General features: G+C 35.1%; 1 protein-coding gene and 1 long non-coding RNA gene across 19 annotated transcripts in view; both read left to right on the top strand.

Annotated features, from left to right (window-relative positions):
• The window catches only part of LOC105422974 (uncharacterized), a 119394-nt gene that overhangs the window by 63974 nt on the left and 34395 nt on the right, over positions 1 to 21025 (top strand). For 17 of the 18 annotated variants that reach the window (XR_016137863.1, XM_011632573.3, XM_011632569.3 and 14 more), the window contains 2 exons: positions 5632 to 5843; positions 15847 to 16086. Coding sequence is in view for 17 of the 18 variants with exons in the window: in XM_011632573.3 (XP_011630875.2) it covers positions 5632 to 5843; positions 15847 to 16086 (452 nt within the window). In the remaining variant the exon portion in view is untranslated. Of the gene's footprint in view, positions 1 to 5631; positions 5844 to 15846; positions 16087 to 21025 lie in introns of those variants that run through there. The other variant, XM_089070317.1, reaches the window with a different exon arrangement.
• LOC148937856 (uncharacterized) lies at positions 16094 to 19957 on the top strand. The gene is made up of 2 exons (XR_016137864.1): positions 16094 to 16486; positions 16556 to 19957. It is a non-coding gene; the product is annotated as an uncharacterized LOC148937856 (long non-coding RNA).

Below are 21025 nucleotides of genomic sequence, written 5' to 3' on the forward strand. Positions count from 1 at the left end.
ATATTTTATGAAATATATCTTATATCGGTCAATTATTTCTATGTATTTTACCTTTTACACGTCTTCTTACATGATGAATCATCATAAAATATCTGCTTAATTTTATTCTATGTAATTTTATTCATATGTTATTAAAATTTTGCATTTTAAATATAATGATTATAATGATTATAAAATTTGAATTAATATGAATAATATATCTTTCTCAAGATACTCTACGATCGTTCACAACCTAATAAACTAATTCTGTTTCATGTTCCTTCGTGGGGAAAATAGAAAAAGAGATTGTTTTTACGATATTTTTTTTTCGATGAAATCTTAGTAATGTTTGTAACATTCAATCTAAATCACATTGCGCCATATAAAGAAAAAACATGTACGATTCAATCGTTTTCATTTATTATTTTGCGTCGTCTCTTTTGAAGATCAATGGTTTCGTCACACAAACAATTTTACAGACGAAATTACGTAGCCGAAGTGTATACACTGGTAAAAGCTGTGTTATTTTGCCGTCATATACAAATCAAATTTTTTTTTACGACATCTACGATACAAAAATTTGACGCGGTATTTTAAAGAGGAGAGAGTGCAAGCTTCGTAATCGATAGAAGTCTCGGGAGTTGGTTAAACGATATCGCGAGATAACTCGATACATGCAAGAAATGCATAAATGCAGAAGTTCATAATTAATAAAGTTCTTTTTAAGTACATCTTCAAATAAATTTAAATATGTAAACTTACTACATTTATCAATTTTGCAATTTCTGGACATAGTTTATCCTTGCTTAAGTGGCATTAAAATCTGTCCGTAATGAGGAATATTTTCACGTATTACGGCTGTCTCCAGGCTGTCTTGTGAATTATCATAATTAAAGTTAATTTTCATCGTATCTAATTTATTCAGCAAAATAAATTATTTTAAACGGTAAGAAGAATATTTCTTTTTGCGTAAAAAAAAGTTGAGTTTATGCGTGCTATAATTGTTCCATAAATATTTGAGAATTCTTAAATTAGTTGTAATTTATTTTTGTAATTGACAGGATTTTTCAAATAAGTACCATAGAAAGAAATTCCGAAAAGAGAGAGAAAGAATTCGAAAATGTCTTTCTTTGTAGGAACAAAAAAGCTTTCTAGTTCGCAATCGGGTGAATCAATTGACAACCCTTCGACATTACCGGCGTTCCCAACTCGCCCAATTTACGGTCGGACTCTGCAACAAATTGCCCCCTCACCGCAGAATTTTCGTCACGGTGTGACAAAAAAAAAAGCATATCGAGAACGAACAATAGCGAATTGGGTGCCTCCCCCGCGCGTGTGTTTTTTTGAGACGAAAAAGTCTCGGCTAATAATCGGTACCGCCTACGTCCCTCTAGAAATCCAGTTATATAAATGCGCATAAATGTGATTTAAACTGGGACAACGCGTATTATACTGTTTCGACGAGCGAATGAGGCATTCGCGAACGTAAAATTGCGAAATACATTTCGCGTTCCATTTCGGGATAATTGCGAGTACGGCGCCGGTTTTCTGATAAAAGTATGCTTAGAGCGATGACCGTAATATTATGATTGAATGAAAGTACACTGTGATGAAAACGATAAAATATACTGCAGAGATTTATAGATATACACACATATACGCGTATAATGTTAAAACATATAATATGAATATAATATGAAAAATTCTTAATGGATTATTATTTTCAATAGATTATGATCTCGCTGGTGAGAAAAAAAAACTGAGTTGTTTTTAGATAAAATATTGAATGATAAAAATACAAGGATATAATAAGCTTCTTATTTGATTTTTTTATATTACCTAATAATATTATATTACCTATTTTATATTATCTAATATTACCTAATAATTTTGAAAATAAAATGGTTGATATTTATGTGACAAAAGAAGAACAGAATAATAATAGAATAAATGCAATAAAATTCCAAAGAAATGATATATCGAGAAAAACCTTTATGCTTATTTTAGATTTAAAAGCTGCAACATTTTTGTGTCGGAGAGAAAGAGAGAGAGAGAGAGAGAGAGAGAGAGAGAGAGTGTGTGTTTTTTCTCCGTGATGATATCGAATTGTAAAGTCTTATCAAAATGAAAGTTTCATATCTCGTATACAGTCTGTATATTAGCCCGTATAGTATTGAAAGCGTGCCAAACATAATAAACTACGGATTTAAGGGCTGAAGAAAATAACGCATTTTATAACATGAGCTGCTGTTAACGGAATTTACACAATATAGCTTCACAGAGCGCACAGCTATAATGATGTAGATGATACAACAAAATATCATATTCGAGGAGGCTGTACGTTAGCAGGGGTATTATTATTATTATTATTATTATTATTATTATTATTATTATTATTATTATTATTATCCGGGCATCATTAAGCTCCCATTTGAAACGAGGGTGGAGAACAATGGCACCGTGTCCAATTCGGGACGCGCAACCATATTGGCTCACGCCGACTAACTATTTCATCAATCATCACGCGTGTCGTCATGAGGACGCGTATGTCTATCGGGGTTCTTCTATCGGCGTTACTGTTTCAAGGTAAATGGTAAACTCGATTGTGAGAGGCTACTCCGCCCGCGAAAGTTACACGATTACATTACGCTTTGCATCGCGTTACGACGGCGCGACCACCCGTTCTTCATCGCTCGTAACTTCGGTTACTTTCGAAACCGCCCGATAACACGATAACGTAAATATAATAATATGAGACACGAGCGCGAGATATTTTGTTGCTGATAAAAGCCCGACGATGCCCAGTTCGATTTTAGCTTTCATTTAATTCCCTTCGAACGAATATTAACGTCGGCCGTTTCCGCACACCCGAAAGAAGCGAGCACGAACGAGGTGGCAGTTTAGCAGTTTTGTTTAACACGCTCCGATACCTCCGATGTATCTGAATTTGAAATAAAATGAAATCTACAGGCGTGGCATCTCTACGTGTGCGTGCGCGCTTCGGTAAAACTCAGACGAATATGTAGATCGAAATGGCTGCGGCATCACTGACAGCTGCAGCAGTGCACAGATTTATATATGCATGTGCAAACGCAATTCTTATGCATATACACATATATATCTGTATGTTTTATATATATGTACCATATACATATATCTGTGCTTGTTTGTCGGATTCATATATGCACTGGATATATCATATAAATATCCGGGGGAATTCATCTGCGTATCGCTTTTCTCTCGACACATTAAACACTTCTCGTGCGCGTAACTCTTTCGACTATACAAACGGATAGTTCGCGTTTCAACGCGCCCGGCTGTGTTTGTGAGAAAATAAAAATCTCTTTGTACATTGGCGAATACGAGAGAGGAAAAAAAAAATTACAATCCAATCAGACACTCTTAGGAATAATAATATTCTTGAAAAACGATAATCCCTATTTCTCTACAAACATAGAGATGCTTGTCTCCAAAACAAAATGTTCCACTGAGTTACAGCAAAGGGGATATTTTCTCAGAGAGAACGCGGTGTATTTTCCGTCTATACCACTTCGGTCAGTTAGTTAAGCTGGTAAAGCTCCGAATTGAGACTTAACCCGTATCGAACAGGAGGATCTAACCGAGAGAGGATCCTAAAACGAAACGCAGGTTCTAACTGATCGCAGTGGTATCGAAAGACAAATCTACTTCCTGAGCTACGTAGGTTTGATTATGTACATATATTGGAGAATGTAACGGAAATTTGTGCAAATAATTTATGCCATCCATTGAAGCGCTAATTATTGGAGTATGAAATATCAAAATTTTTTTAATGCGAAATATTAAAGATATATTTTATATTTATATCTTTATAAAAATTTGTAGATCGAGAAAAAAGTATATTTGTGGAATTTATTAGTTACCTGGAAGAGAACGTCGTTTATTAAAGGATGGACAGTGTAACATCTCGTTAATTAAAGTTTATAATCTCCGACAGTGAGTTCACGACTACGTTTTGCATTGTCTCTGGCTTTGAATGTAAACAACTTTCGCATCCTTTGTCATGCAATTACGTATTTTCTCTCGCTCACATGGAATTGTAGGAAGTATACTGGGCGTCCCACAGCTTGCGATTTTAATTAACAAAGAGATTATCTAACAAAATTGAAAATCCTTTCTTAATAGAACTGAAAAGTTTTTTATAAATCAAGTTTTAACTGTGAAATAAGTTTATTTTTTATCTCATTTTATATATAAAACACCTTTTTTTATTAAAAAAACTTACAGAATTTTAATTTGAAGTTGACCAAGATACCAAATTATTAAGAATGAAAAATATACCTAATATCTAATATACCTAAAAATTAAAAAAATATGAAAAATGTAGAAATGATGACATATGATGGGCCTATAAGTTTTTTGTTAAGTAAAAATTGATATCAGATTAATAGAGATAGTCATAGAGAATACGTTTACAATTTTTAGCGTAGAATCACCCTATAGTAGCCTAATCAATTTTGCTTCGTCTCCTGTTACTATTCTCCGTCACTAATTAAAAGTATCCGATATAGTAAGCAAATTACGTTACGTATTCGCCATTTTGTTCTCTATTCTTCTGATCAGGCAACCCATCATGTAACTTTTACGACTTCCGATCGGATATTGCAGGTCGCGATTAGCCATGATTCTTGTCTAGTATCGATTATCGGTGGTTTATGAGATGGAAACAGTCGGAAATCACAATGCTTAGGATTTTGGCAGCTTCGTCCTGATCAGATATGACGTTTTCCATTGCTATCGAAATATCAGAAACTTGTCGATTATTGCGACAGTTTTTTCATGTATGATCGGTCAAAAGGCAAAAAAAAAACGCGAATTTCCAATACCCTTTCGAGTAATGATTTGAAGTCGAATGCAGACCAAGCGAATGGGGGGTTGCGAACAAACACGAGTACATGACGCCGTTCGCACTCGTTGAAGCAAGTTGTTTGTTCACGTTTGTTCACGTCTGTTTACTTGATCTGGATCTGGTTTGATGAACTGCTGGATACGTGATCGGTTCTTCAACATAATGGAATAGGATATCGGCTTAAAAATACAAGATATCAAAGTTTAACTTTAAAAAAATTACTTTAAACAGAAATACATTAAAGCTGAGCATTGCGTTATTATAATATACGGTTTTATCGATCTAGTCATTTTTGTATTGAAAAATGCCGGAAGGCGCAAAGAAATTTTCCTTTTAAATAGTAACGCTTTCTGGCTTTATGATCAAATATTGTGTGTTATTGAATGCGTGTCGTTTGCAGTATTTATAGCCTTCGTGTTACTAAGCCAATAATCTCTCGATATCTGTGTGGGCGATATGGTGAAAAGGTCGCCATGTTCTTGCTATGTTTTTGCGTACGAAATGTCACACGGCCTACCAGTGATTTGCGTAAATCAATTTGAAAATTTACAATGCCTTTCCTCGATAAGAAATTGATTCAATAGAATTTGATATTATTTAACATGGAATTGAAACTTCTGTTACAATTCCATTTGCACAAAGCATGAATTTAAATAACTAACATCTTCAAAGAAAAGAAAAATTAACTGCTTATCCACGATCAACGTATATTCATAAATGTGAGGGTATTTTTACAAAAAATTTGGATGTTTATGAAATTACAGGTGGATCGGGCGGAGAAGGAAGAAGGGCAGGGAGAGGGTGGTCTGGTGCCATCTTGCAGCGGTACTTCCGGTTCGAGGATGGGCCCCGGGCTCGATTCTGGAAGCAGTGCTCCCTCTTCGGTTCCCCAGTCGCTGGCTACTTCGAGAGACGAAGATGACGACGAGGACGAGGAGAGCAGCGGTAGGCGATCTAACGGTCATGGAGGATCGAGGTTAGTGATTCTCGATCGTGATTCTTGCATCTTGATCATTTGCGATTATCGTAATTTTAGTCCTTAGCATTTGATGCGCGATGAAACGTAAATCGAAAAATGGCTTTGTATATATATATATATATAGATATATATATATATATATATATATATATATATTAGTTTTCCGATCCGTTTTTATGGTTTCTTATAGAAGGCAGATTTTCGTGTTAAGTGTTTGAATGTTATTTTTCCGATTAAAGTTATAAATTTATATGATGAAATTTATATGTATCAAATATATTAAATTTTAATTATATTATATGGAATTATGTATTATTCAAATTAAATTTATATATTGGAATCATTGATCAGATTAAAGTAGCTGTAATGAAAATATTGCTGGCGTAAAAACTAACGATCTTTTCCTACAATTTGTTATGAGCACTGTGTCCGACATTTCTGTTAATGATAAGCTCATTATAATAATTATAATAAACATAATAAACTCGTTAACGTGTAAACGTTACGTGCTCCGTTACGTGCGATTAAACTCGGAATTACATTGTGCACGCCACCCAATCCATCATGAGATCAAAGTTTATGGAAGAAATACAATTATTTACGCTTTGTCCACTTGTTTTTATCTTTCTTTGCATCGGGCCGCATTGAAATTGAATCAGTTATGTAATTGAAAAATGTATGAAAGTATTATACAGAAAAGTGCTGCATTTGAGAAACGGTAGAAAGAAACACGGAAATTTGCCTATATACCTATGTATTTATGTGCCTCCTCGGAATAGTTACTTTATATTTCTGTACTATTTATTCAGGGTAACAACATATTTTACGTTTCACATTCCTTTGTGCAATTGATTAATTGCGTGCTAATTTAAGCGCATCAATCAGTCGCACTGATTTAGGTATCCAATCACGCAGATCCAATCAATTTTTTAAATTCTGATGTGTGTTCGCGTACACAGGGGGTTTTTGGAAATTGCGATAAACCCCTGTTACTGTTTTTTACGTGAATTGTGAGAAAAAAAAATGGCAAAGAAAAATGTTGCAGGTGCATCTTTGTGAAGACGATAAGTTCATAGGAGATTAGATAGCGCTGAACCGCATACAAGATTCTCTTCTACCCATTTTTCCTCGACATTTTCCTCTCTTTATTTAAAACAGAGCGGCTGTTCTAGTTGCCGGAAGCATGCTCTGTATAATCCCGAAACGGTTTGTTTCTCTTCTCATACGCGTGTCGCGCCGGTTCAAATTTGCACGGAATAATTCGCACGAAGTTAAAAACCTGGAGGTAAATTTTGTATTTTACCATCATTTAGAGCAGCGCTTGTCTGAAATTCTATCCTGGTGGTAGTTAATTGTGGATGCAATTTATTTTCTGCGATATTTATGTTTTGTGTTTCACATAAATTGCGATACTTTGAAAATTTTATTTGATACTTGGCTTGCATTTGATCCTGCTCGTGGCGAGAGTGCTCTAAGTGCCGTTAACGATTTTACCATCAACGCACATTAATATCCAATATCTAACGATAAATGCGGCAACCTGCATAGCAATATATAATCTCTAGGTTATTCTAGGATATATTTCTTTTAAGCTCTATGATGTAAATTTATTATCTTAATAAATCTTTTATTTCGACTACCTCAGTCAATAAGGAATAAAAAATATATGATGTTGCATTTAGAGCAGTATAAAGATTGATTAAATTTTATCTTAAGTAACCTTTTAATTTAAAAAATTTTTCAGAATAATATTATATATATAAAAAAAAAAACAAATATAACACACGTGAAAAGCTTTGACTAAAGTTTGTATTTATGAAAAATATTTGCAGGTATTCAGATATCCTGTTTTATGCCTCAATTGGAGTCGTAGAGATCAAAGCTTTGAATATCACGTATTGGCTAGTAAACATCTACTCTACATTTCCGACATCATATGCGACACCACTTGATCGAAACATTTTGGATATTTAATAAATAAATCTCATCTTGCATTATTCCATCCCAGTATTTACAGCGAGACGAATAAAACATCAATACGAATAAAATATCAATGTATCGTAGGCACATAGAAACAAACGTTGTCGATACAATGATATTAATGAAATGAAATCATCCCATATTCTCGATTAACGGTGTCGAACAAAAGCGTTTATTAATTACCGATCGTCTATACAGTTGCGTCTATAAGTTACGCTCGCACATAGTGGTAACTTCATGGATTTATCGATTTACACAAACGTCGGATCTTTTTGCGACTTAAATTACAGCAATTCAAAAATCGCCCCGAGTTAATGGCGGCGTGTTCTCATGTTATTCGATTTTCACGTGGCAACGTGAACTCCAGCAACGCGCGCACATCACACACATCGAAAAATCCCGCTTTCAATACGACGCGGAAATTTCAGGCGTAACATTTCGCAATCGTAATGGATGGGACTTTAATCGAGCGATGATGAATTTGCGAGTGAGAACCACCCTCTCATTTCATTTCAGCATTTAAACATATGTAGCGGTCCTCCCCTCCCCCACCCTTCCCCCTCTCCCTCTCCCTCCCGTGACCACACGCGCATCCAACGAATACACTAATTCCCGATGTGAAATATTTACCGTATATACAACGCATATAAATTTTGCTTCAACCGCGTGTTTGCACAAATAATGACTTTTTTACTCGTGGTTACGCAAGCACATAACAATTATTTGTATTGTCTGATGTCTAATAGAATATACGCGAAGAAAATATTGAAATTGATGGAATTAGCATCGCGATCATTTGTGGATCATTTGCGGGGAATTTTTAATTTTTAATACGCTTCTCTTGAAAAATTTTTCTCCTTTAGAAAGCTCAATCACTTTCTTTCTGTGAAAGAAATCGACGTTACAGAAAACAAGAAAACACATTTTTCACATTACATTAAAAATATAAATTATCATAAGATAATATAAACTTTTCGCTCTCAACATATATGATCATATATGATATTTGTCATGCTGATTTTGTTGAATGAAAACTTTCAAACCTTTGCGGTCGTGCATATTAAGTGGCGCGTTTCAATTTAAATGAGTTATACGTTTATTTAAATCATCCATATTCTCCGTAATATAACAGCAAAAGATAGATATACATATATTCGTACAAAATACATTGCGCGCTTTATCTGATTATATAATAATATAAATTAAAGGAAGATATGCGGCACAAAATGCGGCTGAATTAGTTGGCGGATTGAGTTGATATAGGACAAAGCATAATTTCTGACCGCAAGAGATTAATTATACTAATTTTATATATTATCATTTTCCATTTTTATTAATATTTATTATGGATCTTTATTCTTTAATTTTCTTTTTTCTATTTTTAAACAGGAATGTTTTATATCGTTCTCTTTTTCTTTTTTATAATTTTTTTCTTAAAAATTTTATAAGTATCATATCTAATAAGAAATTTATTTCTATATTTTCGACGTTGGCTAAGTAAAAAATATGTGTCATGTATATTAAAGCAGGATAAAAGATAGATCATGGAAGTTTAACATCCCTTGCGAATTTAAAATCTCTCAATCCACTGTATTTCTTGCGAAATGTTTAAGCTTTCGATTACTTCGGCCCCCCATTAAAGTTCTCAAAGTTCGAGAGGACCGAGGCGAGGCTTAATCTCCTTCTTATACACTTGGTTGATCGCGTCGAAGCTTTTTCAAGGTATGATCTAACGACCGTGGTCTTTCTACTTTGGGCAGCGCTCGTTTCACGGCGAAAGCGATAATGGGAATGATAACTCGGTGAAATCTTGCGTGTAAGCGCAGGGAAAGTATAATCCCGATAAATTCGAACAGGGAGAAATTTTGTGAAGAATCTTCTTAACTTACTTCATTGATCACGACGGGCAAAGAACATTCTGCTGAAGTTGGATATCACGCTTAATAAATTGGAGAAGAAAAATCAGAAAACTGTTAGTTTTTTTTTTTATTTTTAAATATCTCGAGAAATACATTTACCAGATCAAAAGTTGAATATTGATATTACAATAATCTTAGTTTCAAAATCGTGATAATATGTATACTACAGTCTGATTCCTAATGGAATTCCTAATTCCTACACTGCTTGTATCCATAATAATAATTTGTTATTAATTATGAAAATCGCAAAATGATAGAGGACTTTTCTGCTCAGTTTGATCCGCTCTACCTGCGATGTACCATTAGGGACTTTAGGATTTTTCTTCCGAAGAGCTTCAAATAATATATTTGCAAAATCTTAAATTAAAATGTTCACTCAAGTTAAATTTTAATCTTTTTAATCTTTTCGCATTATGTTATTACTCTTAATTTTGTAATTAACTGGAAAGAAAATGGATAACGAAATTGAGATGCATGATGATTTATATGCTATTTACTGGGGAATATCACAACGTGATAACGTTTTTCATACATCGGTACATCTGACCAAGTTTGCTCTAATGGCGTTAGTGCTCTAATAACGCCGATCCAGCGGTATCTAAATTATTACTCTCGGGCCAATTACAGTCTCGCGTTCGATGGAGATGAAGTCGCGATCCATTTTCGCTTCGATGCAAAACGTAAGAGATTTTCTTCCGGCTTGAAATTATGTCCCCAGGCGGTATCTCCTTGTCGTGCGATCGTGGCGTGCGCCGTAATGACGCTTCTTGCGGAGATATCGAGTGAAACAATCGTCTTTATCGCAAAGCTGAATTTTTTTTTCCGTGGAAGACATATTTCAATGAATAAATCTGTCTTCGACGAGGAGGAGCGTACATAAAGATATTGAAACGATACGTACGATAATGAAGTAGAGTAATGCATTGTTTTATTTTCTTTTAAATAAACCAAATACTCCTTATATTTTTATTATAACAATAAATCTATATATAATAACTTTAAATTATTATAATAATATGATGCATACATAATGATGCATATTTTTGTCGCACATGCAGTTTCGCTCTTATGTTCTAGAAAAAGATTCGCTCGATAAGTTTTACATTATACCGCGATCATTCCAATTATTACACGATATCGTTTCATCTGAAATTATTTACTTTTGGTTGAAGCGTGAGAATAAATCGAGAACTCTCGTGTATCTCAAGCAAACTACGTAACTATTTTGCCATAAATACCATTCGTACGTTTTCCATCCGGGAGAACGTGAAAAGTATATGCTGATTTTTAATCAAAATTCAAGTACTCGTTAGAGATTATGTACCCATAATCGTGGAAAATTTATCGAAAGAAACGTGTGCGAGTTTCACGATATCCAAGAGCCAAATGAAACCATCGTTGAATATTTTTAAACGTAATGCTTCATCACGGGTTTCATAAATTTCTATTTCAGTATAAGCAAAATTTTCAGAACGGTAAATTATTATCATTTTTAGCTCTCTGTCAATTGCGCATTATTTCAAAATTATCATGAACAAATTCTTTGTTATAAATATTAAACTGTCGTAACCTTTTTTTTACGCATAATCATCAAGCAGATAAAAATATCGTAAGGAACGAAAGTTGAAGTATTCTTATTCATTATACTTTTCTTTGTCATAATCTTTTTTTTAACCATAATTTTTCATTTTTTACCAGAATCTTGATGATAAAACTAGTTCTTTGAGTTAAATTTCATGAAATTTATTTTGTAAATTATACTTTGTTCCTCTGAATAGAGAAAAAAAACTGAGTTCTTTTATTTTGAAATAAAAATAAACACTATATTCTAAACTATAATAACTATCTACACTCTATCCTCGTATATTTTCAACTAACAGCTTTTTACGAGCATCTGGCAAAAGTGTCGTATTTGCATAGAAAATTATTCATTTCCTCATCTTAAGGACCAATGTAATGGAGTTCGTTATTTCTACGTTATTTCTGTTTCATTGAAGAAACGGACTATCACGAATCGAACTATTATTTCTAATTTTTAAAGACGTTTCATCTCTGTCGTATTCTAATTTCTTGATTTTCAGTAATTATAATATCCGCATTAAAATAACCGCAATCAAATAAGTTAAATGAAATAGCTTTAATTTTTTTCTCAAGTTATTTTATAAAAAATATCTCAATCATTTTCATATTAAATTTAAAATATCTTAACAACGTTAAATAACAATTTGAATTAAATATTTTTTTGTTTTTTTTTAAAATTATTTAATGTTTTTTAAATAAGCGCTTTAATTTACTGAGATATATAATATACAAGACAGAAAATATCGAAGTAAATAGAGAATTTTACTCATTAATGTTGTCACAGTATTGTGATAAAAATACGACGTGATCTCGCAGCAGAGACAAACGAGCGAAAAGCAAGAAACGCAGCGTGTCCTGCGTTTCTTGCTTTTCGCATTACGTCTCGAATATTTTCATTTCGTGGCTTCTTGAGAAAGCAACTAAAAGCAAACACTTGACAATCAGAGCGGTGTGAAATGAGATAGCGGCCCTGATGTTTTCTCAATACATTATATATGACTAAACAGAGACAATATTTTTCGTTTCGAAACCTGGTACTATCCTCCATCAGGAGGATATAAATAAAATGAATGTCCAGTCTCTCGGGCTGAACCCTGGAACTAGATAACGTCCGTTAAATTTATGATGGGCTTTTAACCCCTTAAAGCTCAGATGTGTCTATGTCAATAAAAAAATTGATAACTAACATTATATGAAATATTCTTGTAAAAAGACACGAGAGAAAGATCTTTTACATTTTTTTTTATGTTGACTGATCTGTTTTGCATTCAAAGTGATGTGAGAAATACTTGTGTAATACTATCCATCTAGTCTAATGTATGTTGCATTATTCTGAATAACGAGAAATAAATAAAATGTTATTTAATAAAATTTCTTATCATTCTAAGAATTATAAGATCGGTATACAGAAGAATATACTGAATATTTTCTTTTTAGAAAACTTCGACTAATTCTCGACTGATTAAAGAAAGCATGAGATTATCGTGTCTCGTTAATTTGATTATATTTTTTTCTACTCTAGAAATGACGAACATTACGGTCAAACGCGATCGTGCATGTGAAACTCGCGTTAGCTTTAGATTTAATGGGTACAGTAGCGAAAAGCGGATTCAGCTTCACTCGTTTCCACATTAATTCGGAACGGACAAAGAAATCTCGCGTGCTTAGTCGCGATACAGTAAGCACTCTCCCACAAAGGAGCAATTTGGCTGAAAACGTTGAAATCGAGCAGTATATTTACAAGCAATTTGAAACTGTAAGTATATGTGTGTGTGTATAATGCGCGCGCGCGCGCGCGCGCGCGCGCACACACACACACACACACACACACACACACACACACACATATATGGTGCACTTCAAAAAATTTTTTTCCAAAGTGTCGGCAACGCGTACAGGCAGTCGGGTAAAGAAACTTTTGATTAGATTATTCGGTTATTATACTTGTCAAGACTTCTCCTTTGCGATGCTATGGCAAAGTTAGATTCGTTAATAAAGTCAATAAAATAACATCTCTCGGCAGCGATGCGCTAATGGAACGTACGAGTAAAGATAAAACAGATGTTTCCTGGCAGAGAGCCGAAGTAATATTGAGTTTTGTAAGGAAAAGGAAGAATCCCTTAGGGATCAAGTTAAGTGGGTCAGTTATTGTAAAGTAGGTGAACAGTCGTAAAGTAACAGTCTCTCTCTCTCTCTCTCTCTCTCTCTCTCTCTCTCTCTCTCTCTCTCTCTTCTAGAAACGTAGTACCTCAGGTTTCACCAAAGGTATCTGATACATCGAATATATCTTTTGATTAGATACCGAAAGTTCTTGATTCGAGTGCTCCTGTACGCGCTGTCGAAACTTTGATCAAACGTTTTGGAAAAGCCCTTACCTATCGTCAGAAGACACGTCAGCATTAACGCAATAAAAGGATAAACTCGAAGGAGGTACAATATAACTTTTCAGAGATAATTCTCTTCCTGCTTCGTGCGAATTATTCGTATGTTCCTTTCAAGTGCATCATTTAACAATCGTAATATATTTAATCATTGCGGACGAAATTGAAATGGCGAGTACGAAGCGAGAGATCCAGTGAGAATTCAACACGTAACATCTTTTACACGTAACAGATTAGTAACAGAATAAATTCCATTTTACCTCCATTTTACACGCAATCAGTGTATGCTGTATATTAAAATTAAATATAGATTAATCTCTCTGTCCTCTCTCTTCACGTTTTTATGAAAGGAAAACATATTGCACTATTATTTGGCGAGTTTCTGGATTAATTATCAGTAGCAGAAATAATGGAATGACTACCTACGCGCGGAAAATGAGCAGAGGGAGGTTTTGCTTCATCATGCGCACCGAATTTATCGAGAGAGGAGGAGAGAAAAGTCTATGTTTTTTTCTGTTGTAATATTAAAGTGGAATTAAAATTTTCGTCGCGCGAGGAATAACTGAAAAAGGGGACACAACTAATTACCAAGTCGAAATTTTGCGTCCGACAGAAACTCATGCCTCGCTGCTCGCCTCTGTCTCACGTTTTTCGCCTCTTTTTCTTCTTTTATTTCTTCGCCTCTTTTTCTCCGTGACTTCTCAACACGCGTGGCAAGCAAGGCGTACAATCAGCAAGTTCCGCCTTTATTTATTCAGCGAATCTAGGATCCACTTTCCGAAACTCCGCGGAGACCAGGTTCCAGTTTTCCCAGGCTGCTCGCACCCCTTGCTCGTCCCTCGAACAACCCCCACGTTACTCTGACGTAATCCTGCAATCCCGACATAACGATAAATCGCGCTCGGCAAACTGGCGGCGTTATCGAATTTACGCGTCACAGCAATTAATGTCGCGATACGCCATGGCGCCGAATCTCTATCGTTGGAAACGGCAAAATCTTTTTTTATGGCTAGAAAGGGGAAGGAAATGAATTTAGTGTCATGTCACGCATTGGCCGGCGAGTTTTCAACGGACGGCTCGTGTTTTACGATGTGATATGGAGAGATGGGCAGACGGACACGATTGGGAGGAAAGGATGAAGAATTGTCTGTGGTTGTGTCTGCGTGAGGGAACGCGAGATTTGAAGAGAGAAAGGGAGAGAGAGAGAAAGAGAGAGAGAGAGAGAGAGAGAGTAAAGAGACATGAGTGATGAAACCTGTTCACGTACTCAATGATATACGTTACAGATCATAACTGTATTACGTCGCTTTCGTTCGAGGCGAGATCGTTCCTCGCGATGAGTAAAGCTTTTTTTCCGTCGTTAGCTGTAGACATTCCGAACATGTTACCGATCACACATTTGAGACTGACGTGTGATGCAGAAGTCACATTGCACCGGGAATTAGTAATTCTTAAGAAAAATTTGTCCGCGATGTATCTGTAGTAGTTTGCGGCTTAAATGCGAAGCATTAAAAGTATATATTTTCCATTTGAAGCTTAGAATAAAAACCCGGAAGTTTGTAAAATGTTTTGGCTTTCCCGAGAAAGTTTGACTTGATTTTAAGCAAACTTCGAAAGAATTTGTTTTCTTGAAGCTGAACCTTCTTTTCTCCTATTTTCTTTTTCCTTGCTATATAAGAGTAACTGCCCAGTTTACTTCTTAGTATTTTTACAATTAATATTTATTCACAACACGCCACAGAGGTGTGGAATACTCCTTCGGGAGCTGGAACTGAAAAACTAACAGACGCGTTCTATGCAGTACAGATTCACGTAAAGAAATCATGCTAAATATTAAAGGAAACCATCTCGCTCGGGGCGAATGTCGTATCACTCACTCATACATAACACATCTCAGGGCGAGTGTACATGGCCCGGATCAGGCTAGGAAAGGGGTGAAAGGGAAAAAGGAGCCATGCCAGAGAAAAGAGGGATGTGAACCAGATCTCGAGAATGTGTGTGTGTGTGTGTGTGTGTGTGTGTGTGTGTGTGTGTGTGTGTGTGTGTGTGTGTGTGTGTGTGTGATAGAGACAGAGAGAGGAAGGGGGTGTGCGAGAGGTGGAGGCAACCCGTGTGTGGGTTCTCTGTCTTCTTTCGCAGATCATCGGAGATCTACCGTCGACGACACGCTATCTCGGGTCATCGACAAGCCTTCGCTACCAAGGCGACCGGTGCGGGACCCGCCGGCACCTCGACCACCTCGGAATCGCTGGAGAGCTACGCCCTCGATACAGAGATACCCGCCGCAGCCAGGAGGCCTCGTAGCACGAGGGGCTCGCAAAAATGGAGTAACGTACGCGCGGTCATGGCGTTATATTCCTCTCTACGCAAAATCAAGAGGTACTCCCGCCATTAGTCGATACGGACGGTAACCTCTGGCACCTGTCATCTGCACACAAACACCCATACCCACGCACACACGTACACACGTACACACGTACATGCACACGGACGTACGCACGCGCACACATACACACATGCAAAATTCTCAATAAATTGTGTTGGGAACTCGGCACGGTACCTTGAAGCATTCACTTGTAGTCAACCCTTGTGTATGTATGCTTTTAGATCTTCATTTTTTTACGACGTTCAACACATATCGTTCGGAGTCTTTATTTTCACCCAATGCCAACAATTATACCTTTTTTGAAATTATTTAATAATTAACTTAATAAACAAATAATAAATTAACAAAGGAAATTCTAAGAAAGTAAATTTTTAGATTAACGATTACAGAAAGGTAAACAAATAATAAATTAACAAAGGAAATTCTAAGAAAGTAAATTTTTAGATTAACGATTACAGAAAGGTAAAATTACAATTCTATTGATTCAAGATTTTACAATTGTTATTTTACATTTTCAATTCTTTTTGAGATGAGATTAATTAAAATCACCGACTGCGGAGTTTGTTTTGAGTGACTTAGAAAGTGTTACTAGTTTAACACAAAAGAAAGGGAAGTCTCGAGAAATCTCGGATCTGGTTTTTGTTAAAAGTACTGGAGATCTTGAGAGCGTCGGCGTTTGCATCTTGTCAATTATTCATTCCGTGTACACGATAGATTTTCGAATTTCTATTCAAATACTCTCGGGGATTCGGATTTTTAGAACTACGCTTTGGCGCCCGAGACTACGAGTTTTAAAAGGGTTTCGCGGATTTTCAACAACGAGTGAATTATTCAAGAACATCTCTCAACGCGCGCACATAGCAGTTTTGATCTGATATTGTGCCCATCACCCCACACACAGCCGATATAACGATGTAAAACGAAGGAACGTAAAATTCACGAGCCCACGAGACTTCCGCGAAATAAATGTATTAAAGTTTGCAATAAAGTTTGTATGGAAAAAAAAGCATCGCTTTATTAGATTTGAAGGTAATATGTTCACGAGGTTATCGACTTTATATCTGCGAAATATTTATCAAAGATATAGATAAATAAATTTCGTAAAACAAAATGACATTGTTCTCTCGGAAAGCGAAACATGGACGAAACTATGAAATTAAAATATTTTTCTAAAAATGCAAATATTTATTATACGTTTATTATTTTCAAAAGGTGAAAAAATGTCCTATATATACACACACATATATATATATATATATATACAATAATTAGATAAAATACACATATATATATATACAATAATTAGATAAAATACAAATGACATAACGCATCAGATGTATCTGCATATATAACTTTAAATGATCTAGTACCAACGGTACGGTTTCAAGTTTACAATCCGATATTGTCTTAAAGTATATCAGTATTGATGTCATAAAATGACAGAGTCTCGGGTAAGTCTCGAGTGAAGGTTTCGAGTGTCGATCCGATCGTTTTACCTCGTGAACATCGCCCTGCATTCGACACGAAACCGCACGAAAGTACTAGCTACTCGCTCGTCACTGCAACTCTATCCTGTCTCTCTCTCGCCGTTCTCCACTCTCTTCTTACCTTTATGCGTTCACCTCAGATTACTATATAGATGACTATATGCTCTACTCTGTATTAGAGGATAGTAGCCTGATAGATAATCACCGCTATCATCTATTCTCTGATTTCTATACTTTTTAAATTGCAAATAAAAACTTAGAAACTTGTGAACGTTGTTGAACGTTTACTCGGCGCTTTAATTATCGTGCAAGTTTTTAGGTTCTTGATTATCGGCAATATTTATTAAGCGTCTAACGAGCGAGAGAACTCGAATGTTTTGTACTAGCGGTGTTTATGATCTCTGTTCTGTCATTCGTGCATTTAACACTCTGATTGATACGCATGTACCGATAACACGGCTCATTTTCTCCGTTTGCTTTGTACCGGCGCGATCCGATTGACCGGAAAATACGATACGCTTGAACTAATAGCCGAGCGACTGATTCTCGATTAATCTCACACCGCGAATGAAATATTTCTCTTCAATTGGCGATGTGCGATGTGAGTTGTATAGAACGAGATAGAACTGTTTCGCGTTGCCAGCACTGGTATCCATGAATTTTTAACTGTCGTCTACGCTTCGAAATCCCCTGAATGCTTTAAATTTTATTTTTTACCTTTCTATACTAGTGCTATCGGTAAATATCGATAAAAAATTACTTGTCCACTGACGATAATTTAAGATTACGATTTGCCTTTCTTTTTTGGAATAATTTTTTATTGGACGATAGTTAAATCTCCATAAATGAAATGATTATTCCGAGCGAAAGTAATCTTTTTAAAATAAATATGATTTATCAATATTTTCAATAAATGCGTTTATTGACATTAACTTTCAAAATATCCCTTGGCTAGAAAGAAAGAAAAGATTATTGTAACAGAGAGGAAGAAAGATTTAAAGGAATTTTAATTTAAGAATTGTATTGTACAATACACACAACAATACATACACTTACATCTATGACAGAACGCTATACATGAATGTTATATTAATGATTCAAGAATGTGTAGTGGCATAATGACAATCTTTAGTTCCGTTAATGTCTCTGTCTAACGTATGTGATTTTTCAATGTCTCTGTCTCTGTCTTTGTCTATCTGTCTGTCTGTCTGTTTGTCTGTCTGTATGTATGTATGTCTGTCTGTCTGTCTGTCTGTCTGTCTGTCTGTCTGTCTGCCTCCTATCCATTTGACACTCTAGCTAACTGATCTGATCTCGATTCTCGCTCATTTCTTATTTCAAGCAAGAACTACCTATCTTACATAGACTTTAGAGAATACGACGAGTGTATTTCTAATCTTCCTGAAAAGAAAAACAAAAAAAAAAGAGAATGATGTTTCTTTCGTTTCACTAGGTTTGATGAATGGAACGATAGTAGGCGTATATACCTGTATACCTTCGTGTGTGTTTGCTAGATAAATAGATTATAGCTGCGGAGAAACTGCGGAACGAGGCGTCTTGCGACGCTTTTTCCTTTGCGATTCCTGCGTGACGCTTTCTGCGCGACAAAACTCATGCATGTATGAGGCTCGCGAGGAATTCGCGGCGTTCGCAGTCACGCGGAATCCCGATTAAAAAGTCATGTTTGTGCGTCGTGCGATCGTATATTCTTTAGGGCGATACGCGAAGGTATGCGAGATTACAACTGTGTCTCGCTAAATTTCGAAATTTTCCGTATTTGTCATACTTGCGAACATAATCAATGCTAATTATGTTTATTGTATAATAATTTTTGCTGATAGACTCGAATCGGTGTTTATGAGAGCGATGTATTCATCGCCGATATCGCCGATGTCTTCTTTAAGAATGACCCAATTCAGAGAATCACGATATTTCTTAATTTAGTTTAGTTTTTATGAACGCGAAAAGTAGAATATTTTTCCCAATAGACTTGAAAATTTATAATAAATTGATCGGGTATGTAGTTTTTCTTGTATCTGCTTCAAATTAATTTCCAATTAGATATTTTATTTTTAAAGAAATTTTATATTATATCAATATTTGCGGTTTATATTTAATTACAAAACATTGGGGAAAATAATAAAAATTTAATATTGGAGAGTAAAATTTAACTGCGTATATTAAAAGTACATTAAAAAGTAGCACAATTAACGAAAAATTAATTTATTTTAAAATTTCTCCGTACTAGGAAATGTTTAAAGCGAAATTACAGTGATAATTTTTGCAGTCTCATTTGTGATATATTTTTAAAATATAATTTGCATATTTCAAAATATATATACATTAATAAACTTTTAAATGTAAATTAAAAAAAAAATGTGCATAATAAGTAAGTGTGTTTAAGTTGTATCATGTTTGAGAAAAAAATGTGATATTCAAGGTTGTGCAAAGTAAAAAATATTGACTCCCATAGATCTCTTCTCTCTTTATTCGGATGATAAACGATTTTACCCGTTAGTACCTTCATAAATTCGACACGCGTCATCGGAACAGATTGTTTCCGTCTGGATAAATCAGTCTTTAAAATACGTGCTCAGTTTCCACGGGAGGATAACTCATATATCACGCGGTTCACTTAGTACTTGCGGATACACACGAGAAACGCGTGATTATTTATAGAGCGCCGACAATCCGTGCTTATCGGTTTCTCTCTCTCGCGATGAAGGAACAGCGGAAAAATAGGATTTGTCGCGATGTGAGATTTCGATCGATAGAAAAGATATATTCAAAAGGCAGTCTTGTATCGCGCATTGAAACCACCTTTATCATGCTTGTATTTTATTTCTTCGCGTGCAGGCGCTGCCTGCATAATTCATAGGTCAATGCATACGATTAAATCTAATGAAATAGATCTCGTGTGACGTAAATTTCCCAACGCATGTGTAAAATGCATTGAGTCGATATTTAAATAATATAACTTCTTTTTTAGACCGCATAATTTTAATGAATTCTTTCCTTTGACAAAAAAAAAATATATATATTATTCTCCGCAAATGGACGCATTAAAATTATTCCAGATGTGACGCCAATATCGAGTGCTTACATAAATATAAAATCTGCGAAGACGTTTCATTTTCGACGATTGTTGATGTTTATTTAGCCACAATTTATGCATTTAAATGATTCCCTTTAAGACGAATGTACGAATGGAATTAATGTTTTTATTATTGTGCAGTTATCGCTTTTACGACTGCGAGAGCTAGAAGATGCCTCTAGTCGGCAATCGTAATGTTCTCCTTCCTATTACTTAACGACTGTCCTTATACACGTTTATGGGATGTATTTTCTTATCTATAAATCAATCTGCAGACAATGATGATTTTATCTTTTTATTATTTATTTATGTAGAATAAAAAGCAACATTGACAATTTGATCAAAGGAGCC

This window comes from Pogonomyrmex barbatus, unplaced genomic scaffold (assembly GCF_055798465.1).
Source record: "Pogonomyrmex barbatus isolate J1 unplaced genomic scaffold, ASM5579846v1 scaffold10, whole genome shotgun sequence".
Taxonomy (NCBI): Eukaryota; Metazoa; Arthropoda; class Insecta; order Hymenoptera; family Formicidae; genus Pogonomyrmex; species Pogonomyrmex barbatus.